This window comes from Crocodylus siamensis, chromosome 5 (genome assembly GCF_052110815.1).
Source record: "Crocodylus siamensis isolate JL-2025a chromosome 5, ASM5211081v1, whole genome shotgun sequence".
Classification (NCBI taxonomy): Eukaryota; Metazoa; Chordata; order Crocodylia; family Crocodylidae; genus Crocodylus; species Crocodylus siamensis.
In genome coordinates, this window is record NC_143399.1 from 89,535,762 (window position 1) to 89,553,568 (window position 17,807).

The 17,807-nt window shown below is 46.7% G+C and overlaps 1 protein-coding gene across 5 annotated transcripts in view; it reads right to left on the reverse strand.

Moving 5' to 3' along the window:
• Nucleotides 1-17,807, reverse strand: part of VWC2 (von Willebrand factor C domain containing 2) — a 122,155-nt gene that overhangs the window by 19,613 nt on the left and 84,735 nt on the right. Inside the window, exon 4 of one of the 5 annotated variants that reach the window (XR_016442676.1) lies at nt 6,719-6,881. The exons of 3 other annotated variants lie outside the window; for them this stretch is intronic. Coding sequence is in view for 1 of the 2 variants with exons in the window: in XM_090049684.1 (XP_089905810.1) it covers nt 1,846-1,865 (20 nt within the window). In the remaining variant the exon portion in view is untranslated. Of the gene's footprint in view, nt 1-1,800; nt 1,866-6,718; nt 6,882-17,807 lie in introns of all 5 variants that reach the window. One more of the 5 variants, XM_090049684.1, reaches the window with a different exon arrangement.

Genomic DNA, 17,807 nt, shown 5'->3' on the forward strand with positions numbered 1-17,807 from the left:
CTTCTCCAGATTATAGATTGATTTATATTCAGCAGTCTTAATGAATTACTGAACTAAACATTTTACTTTGAGCAGAATAACAACATTCACATGCTCATGAACTGCATCTGTAAATGCAGCCTGCTTTTTACTTCAGGTCTGCTGCTAGTGGTCATTATAAGGTGACGTAAGTCACATGTGGGATATTACCCAAAGCAATCAGAGACTTTAATAGTTCCTCCAGCGCAGAGAATGCTTTATGAACCCCAGGTAAAGCTGTATCTGCATCAAAATACAGTAGGTTGTTTTGTGAGCAACAGGTAGAAATTGCCCTATTTTTGCCTTGTTAAGCTGTTTACTGTTTTCTTCCCCTTTTCATATGGAAGATATTGCACATCTTTATCAGAGGACACACAAGATGGCTTACTGTAGACTGACTGCATTTTGTACATTTTTGTACAAAACTGCAAACAATGAATAAAACATCATACTTCAAAAACAAAGCATTTCTGCCTATAAATGCAACTGAGCTTTTGTATTATCTGCCTCTGCCAGCATATATAATAACGGGAAAGAGAAGAATCCAGGCACTAGCCAGGAACAGAATAGAGCCCAATCCCCATTCAGTTTAATTTTAGGCAAATCTGAAGGAGAAATCCTAGTTCCAGTGCAGGCAGTGGGAGTTCTATGATTGACTGCCTTCATCTCTGTGGGTGTGTCTACATGTGAAAGTAATGTGGTGCAATAAACTCCAGCACAGTTCACACTGGAGTTTATTGCTTTTGGGCACAGTGTTTACACATGTGCCTGAGACTGAAGCATGTTGAGTTGGGGTGGCATGGCTGCAGCTGGCAAGGGACCCAAGAGATCAGCCTGCCAGCTCAGAGCTGCTCTGACCCAGCTCAATGTGCTGTGGAGGGGCTGGCTGGGGCACAAGAGTGCTTCAGTGTGGGGCTAGCTGGCAGGCAGCCCCTGCACTGTAGCACCCTTGTGCCCCAGCCAGCCCCATCACTGTCTACATGTGCATTGTGGCAGAATAAATAGCTCTGCTGTAGGATAGTACTTATGTCAGGCAGTACTGTCCTACGGTACAGTTAATTAGCTTACTCCAGCCTAATAGCATTGCACATGTGGATGGTGTCAGTTTACTGCAGAGCCAACTAATTAGCTCCACAGTAAAGTGTCTTCCATAGACATGCCCCTGTGTGTCTCAAATCCCACTCCATAAAGTGGCACTATTAGGACCTTCTGCCTCCCTAATATAAATACTTTAGAGACAGTGACATGAAGGGCATGAGCATACTGCAAGACAGAGGGCTGCTCCACGGTAACTGACTGTAAACTCTGGGGTCAGTGGAACTCAACTACAGCAGCTAAACCCTCAATGAAAAGGGAGTAAGTTACCACAATTTGCCTTGAGTTACCATGGGGTAACAGTACCTGCAGAGCAGCTGATGCACAGTAAGGTCCTATACCCTTTTATCCCCTGCTAGGATGATTAAATATTCAAAACCTACAGTATCATGGATCATAAAACTGCCCAAAACTGATAAATGTACATCAGATCAGTAACTTGCTTTCATCTACCAAGAACAGTGGTCAAACTATGGCGTTCCCATCAAAGGCTCAGTCCTGCAAAGGCTTACACATTTGCTTAACTTGACACATTTTGAAGAGTCCCAGTATCACAGTTTAGCTGTGTTACACAGTTTTTTCTAGTCAGTTAGAACTCTAAACATATCCACCTAACAATTTCTGCTATCTCTTTGAAAGCATGGCAGTGCATACCAGGAGTTACCATCTCTAAGTAAAATGAATTACCTGTTTTGCTAATGGCATGGACACCCACCCAGGAATAGAGCGGCTCTAATCTGGATAGTCTTCATCTACAGGAGAGGCAAGAGTCAATGGATTACACCAAATGGATTCATTTTCTCTTCAGCAGCAAATTTAATCAATTCAAAACAATGCTGTAATGCTTAAATAGTTTTACTAGACTACAAGTTATTGGTCACAAGAGAGCTGTTTACAAGCACAATGGTAAATGCAGTGTGTTAGGTGGTAAAACTGAAATCCACCATTGTCCCACTCATTACCATACCCTTCCACCCAATAACATTCAGGAATGAGGGTGGGCAAATGGGCAAGTGACAGCTGGATAAAGGTGGCGCTCCAGATCAGGGACAAGTGGGAAGCCAAATGGTGGAAGAATGATGAGGCCAAGAGGGAAGGAATAGTAGGGGGTCCAAGGAGTGGGAGAAGCAGGAACAGTGAGGGCACAAGCTGTGAGAAGTGAGGCTAGAGAGGAAGGGTGGCAGGTAAAATGGCCCAAAAGAGAAGCAGCTATGGGGGCCTGGTGGGGCTCATCCTGCAAGGTAGAGGATTGTCCTAGCTGGTGGCTGTGTATGGGTACGGGGCAGGCTGCTCAGTGGTGGGAGCTGGTGCATGGGTGGGGGAAGACAGCAGCTGGCTTGTAGAACTGTAAGTGCAGTTCAATGAACTTTATAAGCCTCAGATAAGTCTGGACACAACACTGAAATGTCCCTCTGGAATCCAAGGGGGGGAGATGATTGGGATATACACAAGCCAGAAGAAATCACTTCCATTTCACTCAATTTCCTGCCCCTTTTTTTCATTTTCAATACATTCAGCCTCTGTCTTTTTGTTAATGTCAATTCAGGTTGAGTCTAACAATCTGAATCCCACTGGCAGCTGCTGGTATTTCCCTTCTTATGCTGCTGTGATGACAAGCAATTACTTGGACTTAGTCTCTGTTACAAGAGCCCCGGAAGTTGAGAAGGCCATGGTGAGGAAGTAAAGATTGTAACTCTTTCATGTTTTGGAGGCAGCGAGTTCCCAAAGAGAGGAGAAAGATAAAGGCAAGAAAAATTGCTAGACTGTCAGACACACACACTGAGGCAGGTGTATACTGCATTGTCAGTTCTTAACCTTCATATCTCTGGACAGAGCTGGTTGTTCCTCCTTTCTCATCCTGTTTAGACTGGCTAGGAAAAAGTGCTCAGTCCTGTATGACTGCATGACTTAAGTGTCACATTCATTCCTCTTTAGGAGTCAGGGACCTTGGAGACATACCCAGGCCTGGCTCATCATCTTTAGTGAAAACAGACTCCCAAATCTTGGCAGCAGAAAGCCTCGTCTGCTCTACACAGATTGCATCTACATGCGATACTAATGTGCTTGAATAAGCCCTGCCTAGTTTGCGCCAGAGTTTACTTCTCCTGGATGCAGCGTTTACATGTGCACCTGAGATCACAGCACATTGAGCTGAAGCAGTGGAGTACCAGCTGGCAGGAGGCTATGGGGGTCAGCCTGCAGCTGCTCTGCCCCGGCTCAACATGCTGTAGAGGGGCTGGCTGAGGCACAAGGGTGCTACAGTGCAGGGCTAGCTGGCAGGAGGCCCCCCCACACTATAGCACCCTCATGCCCCAGCCAGCTGCAGTCACCATCTATACATGAGTTTGAATACACCTAAGTACTTTGCTGTAACACAGTACTTGTCCTGGGTAGTACTATCCTACTGTGGAGTGAATTAGTTTACTGAGACCTAATACCAGTGCACATGTAGATCATGATGCTTTCTTGCAGAGCTAATTAGTCAACTCTGCAATAAAGTGCACGTGTATACGCACCCACTAAGAAGAAAGAAGGCAGGAGGGGTCTTAAGTGCCTGACATACAAAACTTCCTTTCAGTGGGGAAGCATTACTGCTCTGAGAGTTGGTATGTCTGGGAAAAGCCTTTACCACCCTAAAAATAGGAAACTCCTGACACATGAACAATAGGGCTCAAGGCAATCTACTAAAAATAAATTAATTCAGGAAATGCCTCAGGCTGGCTCAAAGGAACTTGGCTCCCAGTTGCTGATATGAAACAAGCCTTACCCAGTTACATGAACGTTCAGTTGACTGTCAGACCTCTTTCTCTCCAACACACAAGACCCCTAGACTGTTACTGATGTATGAAAGCCAGTATTATTTGTAGTTACTATAATTGAATTATTGTAAACCTATCCTTAAATATGTATGTATTATAGGTTTGTTCTCTGTAAGATTATCTCCAAAGGCAAGTTATTATGGAAATGTAAAATTCTGGAGGAAAAAACAGCTGGTGCTTTAATGTTTACCTGAGAGTTATATTTGCTTTCTCCTAGGCAATGCTAGAACTACAGGAAACTAGAAATGAATCCCCAGACACTTCAGACTGATTTTCATAAAACTCAGATTAGTACACTAGAAAAAGCCTGGTAAATAAAATGAAGGAAAATAGCAAAGTCCTGTTTTACTCTTCTAATTAAATTGTTTCTGCAAAATATCCTAGAAGCAACAATTAAAAGCTCAATTTATGTTCTGGATTAAATTGTCAGCCACTCCATTTGTCTTCAGGGTATTCTTCTGTTGAACAGTAAGAAAAAAAACTCTACCTACAGTTACCTCGTGAAAGCAGAAGGCAGGCGAAGGAGCTTGTCGTGAAATATAAATTAGAAGGCTTACAGCAACTCTTGAGAAGACGAAACTAAATTAAAAGGAGTAGCAGTAAATTACTGCACAGACTGAGAAATACATGTAGTTTGAGAGATGCAACAGCAAGAGGCCAGTACAGGAGTCACTTGGGCAAAGGCAACCTGGGACTGTTATTTGCTGGGGAAGCAAAATTTCTTCCTCTCATGCCCATTCCCTTTAAGCAGCAAACTTTAGCTCTGTGCTGTGCTGCTTTCTCTCTGCATGTGTGATCTTATCAACATACAAGGCTGACAGCTGAGAGTGGTGCCAATGACTCTAACAGCATCACACACACTGATCAATGCTGCATGTGACAGTGAGTTCTGACACAATCAGGCATTTCACCTCAAACCTGTATAGAAGTAGGAGGTGGGTTGTACCACAGTATTCAGTGGGTTACTTGCATGCAAAACATTTTGCACATGAATGAGCATTATAAGACCAGAGCCTTCATGTAAGCTCAGGACTTCTGGTGTGGTCCAATAAAGAGGTACACAGGATGGGAAGTCAGGAAGTAGATTCCTGACTGCTGTGTGTCCTTGGGTCAGTCTCAGTAGTGCTGGGACTCCATTTCACTCCTACCTTACTTGTCCTGCCTGTGCTCCTGGGCAGGAATTGCCTCTTAGTATTCTTTTTAGTGCAGCACCTTGCAAACCAGAAGGTCAGCCCTAGCTTGGGCCTCCAGTGATGCTCTTAACAGGTGTTTTATCTCCCCCCCAGGCCACCCAGAGCTATACACTCAATACTAGTTCTAATAATAAAAAAAGTTTCCTGGTTCATCTGTTTGAGTTGAACCAACCTACAAGGAGAGAAAGATCTGCATATAAATGAAGTCTTATGAAGGCGTCTTTGAGACAAAGGAAATGTGGAATCACGGGAGTCAGAAATCTGTCAGGACACTGATATTAATAACGCAGACATACCATATGGTAACGCTCACAAAAACCAAAGAGATTCTGCAATGATTGAACTGCTGTGCATAAACCAAGTATTAAAAGATAATGTAGGCAAGCAATTTAAAAAGACCTCTTCTGTACTTCACTCCCAGAAACAGCAGTCTGACAGAAAGTATTTTATTAAATTTCCATCACAAATAAAAAGAAAACAAAGGACAGATTATGATGGCCTATATACTTCTCAGAAAGCTATTAATTTTAACTGTGGGAATGTGACGGGGGTTAAAAAAAATGTCACCCTGAGCTAATGTTGGCAGGTGCAAGTTATATCTGACATGACCTGATGTCAGCTGCAGAAAGACACAAAAGCCCGTAGCAGAACACTTGAACCTTTCTGGACACTCCATCGCTGATCTCACGATTGCTGTAATCAGGTAAAAAAAATTTTAAAACAGTTTGAACAGGAAATTCTGGAACAAAAAAATCACCCACAGACTGGGTGGTGTTAAGTATGGTTTAAACAGGGGTGATAGACTCTTACCTCATTACCTGGATTAGCTTTTATGACTGCTTAGTCCTGTCAGTGCTTTCCTTGTATGTCTCTCTCAGCTTTCTCCCTCCCCACTTCCTACCTATTGTATTCTAATCACTGACTCCACTTTATACTCTGTGCTGTCCTTTCCAATGCAGCTCCCATTCTAGCACAGTGCTTAAGCATGTACCTAATTTTAAATGTTTGAAATCAATGAGGCAACTGGCCCCTAACATGACGCATGGGATTCTCTGAACATAGCCATACCTGGCCAAAAGCATCTATTTCCAGTAAGTACAAGAGAAAGTGGGGGTGCTTACTCCTTGTGATGCACCCTGGTTGGGACCTGCTGTGGTGCGAGATACATGGGTGTAAGCCCTGACCCCCAGTGTAGAGCCAGGAGGTAAGCGAGGCCTGCAGTGGGTAGGTGCTAGCCAGTGACGGGGCTGCAGCTGAACAGAGCGGAGGAAGGTAATGCCTCCCAGCTCCTACTTAGTCCAGTCCCACAGGAAGCCACACAACCGAAGCGGTGCAAACAGGCATTCTCTGGGCCTGGCATGTGAGTTAGCATGGGAGATTGTGCAGAAGGGTGTGTGAAAAGGCAAGAGGCTCTGCACAGCAAGCCTGCAGACTCAGGAACCCAAGTATTCGGTAGTAGCTTAGACCCGGGGTTGTCAACCAGGCGTACTTAGAAAGGTTATAGGGGGTACACGCAGGCAGGTGGGCATGGAGTGCACCCCAGGGTGTGGTGGCAGTATTTCCCCTGCCGCATTTCTAAACATTGACTCTTACCCGGGGGAGAGGGAAGCACGCTGCTACTCTCGAAGCAAGCAGTGGCAGCAAGACGCAGAGGGTCACAATGGTTGCGGGGGGGTTTCTGTGCTCATTCCCAGGAGCAGGGAAGTGGGGGTTGAGGCCAATGCTGCTTGGGCTGAGGATTCACTGGGTACCATTTCTGAAAGAGGCATGCTATAAATAGTAATTAAGGAAAGTACATGAAATATTTACAAGACTTGAAAGCACAACTTCTACACACAATATTTCATATTTTAACGTTTCAGTGAAAAACTAAAAAGCACCCTCTTCATAGAAAAGAAAATTTAAAAAAAATCAGTGCAATTTTATTTTTCTCAAAATTAGTCATTTCTCCACTGACAAGAAACCCAGTAGATACCCAGAAGTAAAGTATTTTAAGGAAAAAAACTGAAGCATGAAATTCAATTTTCAAAGAATATTTTTTATTCCAGATATTAAAGTATATTAAAATATTGAAAGATCATTTATTTACATTGGTATTTATTTAATTACTTTTATCCAATATTTTATAGAGCTGTCTAGGTTAATGAAAAATATTTTTGCGCATAATTTTATTCTTGAATTGCCATATGAATAAGGCTGGAAAATAAAGGGTGCACTGTATGCAGACAGCAAAGTTGTTAAAAATTTTGGCTCAATATTTTCATACAACTCTGAATCAGAGAAAGGCCTGACTAACAAAAAGTGCTGAACACCCACATTCTAAAAACAAGCCCCATGAAAAGGTCTCAAAATGAACTTCCCAAAATTGCCCAATGGCAGTGGGCACTTTCAAAGACCCTAGTCAGCAATATTTTGCTTTCCAGCTCTGCAAACCTGAAGAGCCTGAAAGTTAATTAACAAAATCAATATAGTTGTCAGCCCTGAACAGTTTAGCTAGCAGATGTTGTGAACTCTGCAAGACCTAGCCAGGTGGTTTTAACATATCCTGGAATTTGACGGAGCACGTAGACACATTTGAATTTTTGAAAAACAAACAGTTGCTAACTTTTTTTTGTCTAATCTCATGAAAATGGTGCTATATTCTGAAGCCACTGGGAGACTTTTCATTGGTTTCCACGACCTTTGGATCATGAACCATTAAGGGCAAAAGAAGAAACAAGGTTAAAATTTCTAGACTATCCTAGTTTTAAGATAGTCTTACCAAAAAAACCCCAAAACCATAAAAACCCAAAACACTTCTCCCGCAGAGTAGGCACACAAAAGCTTGGAGCCCTTTCAGAAGTGGAAGATTTCAAAAGAACAGTGGCTAATATGTTCTTACTGTATGTGAACAAGCTGAGGGCCTTGTTACATCTTATGCTGTAAGCCACAGAAATGTTGAGTCCTAGCTCGGAGTTTGGAGCAGTCACACCTTAAGGCTCAGTGGCGATGCATAAGGGGTGCACAGGGATGGGCATGCACCCCCTGAGAGCTCTTGCACACCCAGGTTAGCCAGCGTTCCCAGGCAGGGGCGGTAGGCAGGAACAATGGTGCCCCCCTCGAAAGTGCCGGCTGGAGAGTAGGGGCTCACCTGGAAGTACCAGCACTCTCCTGGAAGTGTCAGTTGTATGCCCAGAAGTGCCAGCCACTGCCACTTCTGGGTCAGCAGGATTGCCTGTAGGGGGACACCTGCCCCTCCCAGTTGATGACTGGCCACTTGAGGGGGAAGTGCTCCCCCTGACTCAAGAGGCACCAGTCACCCATGTTAAGGCTAAAAATCTTCTGTCTTCCACCTACACAGCTCTGACTGGCCACTAGAGTCCTGGGCTTGAGACAGAAGTTACACATAAGACAGTTTAAGTGATCAGAAACTGGTTTTTTACCTGTAATAGAATAGAAGTTCAGTGTACATAAACCAGTTTCAAAATGGCTGAAATTGCTTTAAGATAAACCTGGTTGAATGTAGTATCAGGCTTAACTGATTTAGGTCAAATCAATTTATGAAACTTCTGTCCCAGACCCCTTCCTGGATCAAGTTAAATCAGAGTTCCCCTGCATCCCAGCATTTTGCAGCCCTATGCTGGGCTGGCTTCACCCCTTTGCTCCCTAGCTGGAACAGTGGGAGCTGGCTCACTAGCCTCACTGGTTGGCTCACTGTCCTGTACCCCCAAGCAAACCCCTGCTGGGGTCTGGGACCAGGGAGGGAGATTAAACTTTTCTTCCCCTATGTTGGGGCTGAAGATGGCAAGGAGAGGGGCTGACTAGGCACATGTGGGGCACCACTCACACGTGTGGCCCCTTACCTGAATGAAGGCAGCGGTGGGGGAAGTGGAGGCAGCGGCGGGGGCAGCAGCAGCGGATCCCCCTAAGGTAAGTGGGGAGAGGAGCTGGTGCAGCTAGGGCGGATCCGGAGGGGAAGTCCCCAGGATCCCTTTCAGCTGAGCTGGCAGGGAGCTGTGCTTCCGAGCCACATGCTAACATAGTGTGTAAACAGGTATGCTCTGTAAGGGTGTGCTGGTGTTTGCACTGGTGGGAAAGCAGGAGGGGACAGGAGGAAGACTTCGGCAAGGGTAAGGCAAAGGCACCACACCACAAAAAAACAAAAACAAAAACAAAGCCAAACAACAACAAAAAAATGGTGTGGACATGGAGTACTGCTAGGGCCCATGCCCAGGGGGTGCTGCCAACCCAGGGCTTCTCTGAGGCCTCCATCCAAATGGAGCCCACGGGAGCTGGTGTCATCCTGCCCCCTGGCCTGCAGGGGATGCCTGGCAGGGCCGGGGTGGGGCAGGGCTCCCACACCTGTCCCACAGGCACCCATCTTAGGGCCTTGAAGGGGCAGTTAAGGGTGCTCCAGGAGGAGGTTAGCAGGTTGAGGGTGATCAGGGGAGCAGAGAATGAAATTGATGGGTATTTCCTTTCCCTACAGGGCCATGCACCAAAGGAAGAAGAGCCCCAGGAGGTGCCCACCACAGCAGCATGGCAGAAGGGTCCCTCCAGAGCCAGGGCTGCTCACGATGGTATAGTACCAGCTCCCCCGGTCCAGCTGGGCAACAGGTATGAAGCCCGGGGACATTGGAGGAAGAGGATGGTGAGGAGGAAAATTCTGGTGAGAAGGTCATTGCACGCACAAAACGGGCCGAAGGAGGCAAGTTGACCCAGAAGAAGAGACGCCAGGTACTTATCATAGGTGACTCCATCCTGAGAGGAACAGAGGGACCCATCTGTTGCCAGGATCCCGTGACAAGCGAGGTCTACTGGCTGCCCAGAGTACAGATTCAGAACATGATGGAAATGATCCCGGCCCTCATCCAGCCCACTGATTACTATCTCATGGTCCTAATCTATGTGGGCACTAATGATGCGGCCAGGAGCCACATGCTAACATAGCATGTGGCTTCATCAGATCACCTGATGAAGGACTACCAAGCTTTGTGGGGCAAGCTGAAGGAGATGGGGGCACAGGTGATCTTCTCATTGGTCCTTCCAGTGAGTGGACATAGAAGATGCCATGAGACCTGCATCTGGGACGTCAACTTGTGGCTTTGGGAGTGGTATCTCGCAGCGGGCTTCGGCTTTCTGGACCACAAACCATACTTCAGAACAAAAGACATTAGTCAGGGAGGCAATGAGGTTCCAGAGGGGAGGGGAAGGGAGGGGAGTTGGGAGTCCAAGAAGAGTGGTCGTTCCTTAAGGAGACGATCCTCCAAGCCCAAAGGGTCACAATCCCCACACGGATACAAGGGGGCAGGAGTGCTCAAAAGCCCCCATGGCTCACCAAAAGCATCCAGGAACTTCTCAAAGCCAAAAAGGAGGTGTACACCAATGGAAGGGAGGGGCCATCAACAAGGAGGATTATACCTTCATTGCTCAAGACTGTAGGAGGGCTGTTAGGCAGGCTAAGGCTGAGATGGAACTGGGACTAGTGACCCAGACCAAAGATAAAAAGAAGTCCTTTTTTAAATACATAGGGGGTAAAAAGACGGTACCAAGTAACATGGGGCCTCTGCAGGACATGCTTGGTAATCTGGTGGTAGCACCAGACAACAAAGCTAATCTCTTTAACAGATTCTTTGCTTCCATTTTTCTGAGTAGGGACAGGGACATCCCCCACACTGGGATTCCGGACAGACCCAAGGGGAGGTGCAGCCAGGCCCATGGTCAGTGAGGACCTAGTCAGAGAACTTCTGGAGGGACTTGACGTGCTCAGATCAACAGGTCCTGATGATCTCCACCCCAGAGTGCTGAGGTAATCAGCAGAGGTCATCGCGGGACCCCAGGCACAGCTTTATGAGCACTCATGGTGCTCTGGCAAGAGGCCAGAGGACTGAAAAAGGGCCAATGTGGTCCCCATTTTCAAAAAAATGAAGAAAGAGGAACCAGGACACTATAGGCCCGTTAGTTTTACCTCAGCCCTGGGGAAGCTCTTTGAGAAAATTATCCAGGAGCACATCTGCAAGGGACCTGCAGGGGAGATTATGCTTAGGGGCGATCAACATAGGTTCACTAGTGGCAGGTCCTGTCAGACCAACCTGGTGGCCTTCTATGACCAGGTCACAAAAGCCTTGGACACAGGTATCACAATGGACATAGTTTTTCTGGACTTTAGGAAGGCCTTCCACACCGTCTCTCACCCCATCCTCATTAAAAAATTTGGCGACTGTGGGGTTGATGCCCACAGTCAGATGGGTTACAAATCAGATGGGTGTGGAGGGCCGCACCCAGGGAGTGGTGGTGGATGGGTCATTTTTGACCTGGAGAGGTGTGGGCAGTGGGGTTCCCTAGGGCTCCTTCCTTGGGCCTGCACTGTTCAACATCTTCATCAGGGACTTGGACAAGAGGGTGAAAAGCACCTTGTTCAAGTTCACAGATGACACTAAGATGTGGGGAGGAGTGAGCATGCTAGAAGAGAGGGACAGGCTACAACTAGATCTGGACAGGTTACAGAGGTGGGCAGATGAGAATAGGATAGGTTTCAAAACAGATAAGTGCAAGATATTGCACCTGGGGAGGAAGAATCAGCAGCATACCTACAGGCTGGGGAACTCCCTTCTTGTTAGCACAGAGGCAGAAAAGGATCTTGGAGTCACTATTGATTCCAAGATGAACATGGGCCACCAATGTGTTGACACGGTCAGGAAGGCTAACCACACACCTTGTCATGCATCCAAAGAAGCATCACAAGCAGGTCCAGGGAGGTGATCCTCCCCCTCTATGCGACATTGGCTAGGCCACAGTTGGAGTACTGTGTCTAGTTCTGGGCGCCGATTTCAGGAGGGATGTGGACAGCATTGAGAGGGTCCAAAGGAGGGCCACTCATATGATTAGGGAGCAGCAGGGCAGGCCTGACAAGGAGAGGCTACGAGACCTGAACCTGTTCAGCCTCCACAAGAGAAGGCTGAGAGGGGATCTGGTGGACATCTATAAACTTGCCAAGGGGGACCAGCAGGCAAAGGGAGAGTCCCTGTTCCCCCGAACACTACAGGGAGTAACAAGGAATAACGGCCATAAGCTGACTGAGAGTAGATTCAGGCTAGACATCAGGGGACACTACTTCACAGTCAGGGAGGTTAGGATCTGGAACCAACTTCCAAGCTAAGTGGTGCTCACCCCTACCCCGGGGGTCTTCAAAAGGAGGCTAGACAATCACCTAGCGGGGTCGTTTGACCCCAACATCCTTTCCTGCCCATGGCAGGGGGTCGAACTTGATGATCTGCTTAGGTCTCTTCCAACCCTACCAACTATGAAACTATGGAGCTGTTCTGCCCTGCTTACTTAGTGCTGGAAGCAGGAAGAGGAAGTGATGAGCAACCCTGCAGAGTCCTGTTGTTGTGAGTCTGAACTAAAAATCCCAGGAGGCAGCAGAGGAAATGAACATACAAGCCATGCTGGCTGTGCCAAAGAGCCGCACTCTAGTGCCCCCAGCTTATGGCTTGAATCACTGCAGGAATGTGGCAGCATTTCTTGAATCAAAGGTGAATATCTATTCATTTGCTTATTGGTTCAATCTTTGCACCTTAAACTAACCTGCAAAGACTGAATCAATTCAGCCTGTGGTGTTTTGATAGTCTGTACTGCCCTGTTGAGCAGGGCTGGTGAGCCAGGACAGGCTTCTATCCTTGCTCTATGGGCAGTGGTGTGAGAGATGGGTTGGGGGGGGGGGGGGCAGGAACATGCAACTGTCAGTGTCACCTGCCTCCCTGGCACAGGCAGCATGCTGGTGGCTCATCAGCAGCACATTCTCTTCCTCCCCTAGTCCCCTGCACTGTGGCTGGGCCCTGTAATGCTCCCACCAGACATGTCATGGGGCTGTGGGAAAAAACAGCAGAACAACATAGTGCAATGCTCCCAGGCTGAACACTGATGGAGCTGTCAGCACCCCACTGCATCAGGCAGCAGAGCCAACACTAGAGTCCCCTCCCACAGCACCCTCTGCATCCTTGGCACCATCTCACATGCCTCAAAAATGGCATCTTTAATTCAAATTCAAGGTTTTCCTTCTAAAATTCGTTTTCTGGTCAGGGACCTAACAACAGAATTATCAAGCTGGACCCAGGACAACAATTTACTTTGAAATCATAGCTGTGGAGTCATCACTGCAACTTTGTAAGATGATTTGCATGGAGCCCTTAACAATAACATTTTGTACTTTAAGATGCCCAGAAATCCTACAAAGCATTTCAAACTTTTCCTTAGAACTCACATTTGGTTAGAATAATGCAAGCTCCATGAATGAGCAAGTTGAGACTGCCACCCACTTCATTTAAAAACGAAACAAGCATACTGCTGATTTTTTTAAGAGGCAGAGTACACAGTTCTGTAAGAAAGTGGTAAATCAAATAAGCCTCTTAGCAAAAAATGACATTATTCTCCTTAAGCTCACAGCAACAAGTACTAACCAATATCTAAAAATAGTTTAGTATTTACTTTTCTTTTCAACATTTTTTTCTTTGTTGTCTTTCAGGACTTAATGCTCCTAACCTGTATCACTTATTTTTACATTTGAATTCTAACTGTAAAGAAGCAGAAGTTCTGGCAGGCTCTGATTAGAATGATATAAATAAGGTCACTTTAGGACTTGGAAAAAAGCTAAAGCATTTAGGAATGGATGCTTTTAGGTTAGATTTGTATAGTTTCTGGCAGAGATTTTACACCCAAGGAGCCTTCTTCAAGTATTTGTGTCATCACATCATCTGAATTCCATTGTAATAAGAACAGTGCTCTAGGTAAAAATGTACCAACAGCAGGACAGAGTAATCCAGCTGTAAAGATAAAATTCTCTGAGGGAATCATGTAGCCAAAATAGCAGCAATTGCTCTTTCAGAATGCCTTTGAAAGCAACTACAGCTAAATGTATCTTCATCTCCGCCTAACACTACAAGCACCAGAACTGTCAAAGGAAATTGGGGCAAAGTCAAAATACCCTCATCACCACTAAATAATCACATTGATAAATTTAGATTTCAAATTTTAAATCCTCTTGGCATGTTGTGTCATTTTCCTTTGGCACAGAGTCTTAGCAAATAAAACAACTACACCTGTAATTATAAGACTCATATTTTAGCTAATTATGCCATATTTATTCACACTAAATAAAACTGTGTTGACAGGTAGTGATTGAATGCAGGCACTGACTGTCAGGAAGAAGAGAACCCTTAAAATAGTATAAAATGTCATAGCCAGTGGAAGGCAGCATCAGAAACCCACCTTTTATCTCTCCAGTAATATTCCATGCCAGGTTATGTTCCTGTCAAAGCAGGACTTTTAGAGGCTACATACTCAATCACTTACTTCCTCCTAATAGCTCCTCAACTGCAGCTTCTTCCAAGTGACTTTGATTTTAGAAACATTCAGTCACGCGGACATTTGCTAAAAGCCAGTTGCTAGTCCAAGATCATCAAAATATAAAGTACCACAACTAAAGGAAAGGTCTGGATAGGTCAGCTGGGTCTGATTAGCACTTCAGTCCTAAATCAGAAACAGGCAGGCTTAAGCTGCTGAAGGACATGCTCAAAACAGGTGAGTTGAAGATTCTTCTCCTATTTGCAGCAACAGCAACCCCTGTTCTCTAAGTTGTTTCTATGCTCTGCATACAAGATTCAAATGACGACTCCTTAAGAGGACAACCAAATCCCTTCCCAGGAAACTGAACAACATAAAGTAAAACAGACAAGTACCAAGGCCTAGAGCAAAAAAGATGGCAGTGAATTGTGGGAAAGCAACAAAAATAAGAAAGCACACAATAAAAATGGAGGGAAACAGGGGCCTTTCCTCCACATCACTGTGAATTGCCAATATGCACAAAACTGCCCATGAATGATGTAAAATAATTTAAGACAAACTATTTTTATTATAAACAAAGCATCTATATAGGTGCTTGTACATGCCATGGGGGTTTAATTCAGTTTAGTTTTGCCTAAATAGAAATGGTGGGTTTTTAAAAACCTACAGTTGCGACCACTTCAATTTAGAGAGAATTAAACCAAAATAAACCCCCATGTATGTACACAGGGGTGGGGGGCCTGATCCTTACCCACCTCTCCAGCAGCAGCGGGGAGAGGGGAGGCAAGTTGCCAGCAAGCCGAGAGGTTCCTGAGCTGCGAAGGGGCTGGTGCTTCCCTCCATTGCAGTGGCAGTACCAGCACCTCCCAGATGGCACCTGCCTGCTGGCACCTGCCCCAGGAAGTTCTGGGGGCACCGTAGCTGTGGAGGGAAGCGCTGCCCCTCCCCTCCCGCAGCCATGGAGGGAAGCACCGGACCCCATGCAGCTCAGGCAGGCAGGCTCTGGGGAGGAAATAAAAAAAAAGATCAGGATCTTCGCTACTTTTTTTCTTCAGTGGAGCCTGCCTGCATGGGCTGCTGCTGGATCACACAGTCCCTGAGCTGCACAGGGCTTGGTGCTACTCTCCATAGCTGCAGCACCCTTCCGGGACCACCCGGGCTGGGCGCCAGTGGGCAGGTGCTGCCTGGGGGGCCCTGCTGCTGTGGAAGGAAGTACCAGCGTCCCCCACAGCTCAGGGCGTCATGTGACCTAGGAGCAACAGCAACCCCTCAGCTCAGCTCGCCCTGCCCCCCCACCGCTGGAGAAGCAGATAAGCTCCAGCTCCCCTACACCATCCCCAGCACCTGGAACTGGACCATCTGGGAATGGCTAGCTTACCCCTGGGGTAGAGAGGCAAGGAAGCAGGAGGGAGGCTGGGTGTGCTGGTAGCCAGAGAAGGCGGCAGGGACAGTGCACGGGGCACTGGAAACCCACCAAACCCCAAGCATGTCGACTTCCAGGACCCCGTGCACTGTTGCACTTTGTTAGGTAGCAAACTAAAACACCTTGGAGGTGTTTTATCTTGCTATGTAACAAAGTCACTTAAAGTGCAATATGCCCACCCAGCATGTAAACAGTAATGCCATTAAAGCGCAATATGCCATCAAGCGTGCAAACAGCAATGCCATTAAAGCAGTGCAAAAGGGCATTTAAGCCCCTTTAAAGGCCAATTTTGTTGCGTGTACAAAGGCCGTGGTTAGCTATGAAATTTGGTAATCTGACAGGTCCGGTTCTGATAAAATAGCAGGAAGTGCACGCTAATGCTAAACTAGTGGACTTGTAAACACCATCAGAATTTCTAGTGGATGTGCCCTGAAATGTTTAAGGCCTCATTCTCAAAGAGTCTCCAGCCCAACAGCTCTTGTGTGTGCACAGAAATTTAAGTTCACAGACAACTTTGCACACACTGCACAAGCATTGCCAATGTCTAGGCAGCTACCAGCTACTGTCAACAGACCACGAGGATGTCGGTGCTTTAAGAGTTCTGGCACGGGTACTCTGTTCAGAAAATATGCATGCCTGCTTTCTGAAGAGTGCCTCACAGTGCACAGAGGGATTCAGAGATAACAGCCAATTACAAGGTATGGGAAATCTAACAGATCAAAAAAGGCTTTTCCTTTTTCCATAAACAAGGGGATTTATCTCCCATGTTCAAGCAGGTTCTCTTGATGCTGCCTTATTTTATGTAGTCTACCTGGTCTGTATTATGAAAGCAAGAACTGCTGTAACTGGTCAGATCAAATGTCCTAATCTAAACCCAATATTCTGTCTCTAACAGTGACATGTAGTAGATGCCTTAGCTTAGAGGATTAGAAGAGTAAGAGCATGTGTGAGTGATCCAGCTCCTGTCATGCCCTCCCAGCCACCACTAGTCATAGATGTAGGGATGTCCTATGCCACGAGGTTATACCTCTGACTTAACAGACCTGAGTGGGCCATAAATTTGTGTGAAAGGGGAAGGAAAAGCCCCTCTAGTGGGTCCCAGACCCCCATCCCACGCACTCCGATACTCATCACAGAAGCTGAAACGAGCATCAGCTGGGAGGAAGCGCAGATGCAGGCTCTGCGATTCCAGAGCTCCCTGAAGCTGCTGATCGGCAAGGGATGGGGGAAGAGCCTCAGCAAGATGCAGGCTCCTCAGATAGCAGCTGGGAGACGAGCTGAGTGGCCTGCGTGGGAAGAGTGAGATGCTGGCTAGGAGACACCAGCAGTCAAACAGAGGATTGTCCAGCTGGAGAGCAAGCAAGAGTAGCGGAGAGGCAACTGGAGGGCTCCAACACAGCAGGATAGAAACCCAAGCCTGGGGTGGCAAGAGACGCTTGGGAGCGATGCCACAACCCCACCAGGGAATACAGGTACAGTGGCTGGGGACAGTGGTAGGAAGCTGCTAACCCACACAAGCAACATGGCAGGGAGGAAAGAGCAACCCAGTTTGGAAACTGCACACCCCTCCAGCTCAGGAGGAGCAAGACAGCGGATGCCGGATGGTTTCTCTTAGATTCACGTGAAGTCTTAGTCAGCCCTAAGACAGGGCAGGGGTATGTGTCCAAGTCAGCCCGAAGCTGAGGAACTGACTGTGGGGGATGACTGTACTGGCCAAGAAGGCCAGATCCATCCCAAGGCGGGCAACCTGGGTGTAGGGAAATATCATCCAGAAGATAACTTGCAGGGTGCAGCATTTGTCCAGGCCGTGGACATGGTAAGAGTGGGGAAAAGGGAAGCCCCACGAAGAAAAGACTGGGGTTGAGACCTCTTCATTTGTGGGGGCCACCTGAAGGGAAGTGCCTCCCCAACATGGAACATTAAAGATGTGGAAGGCAA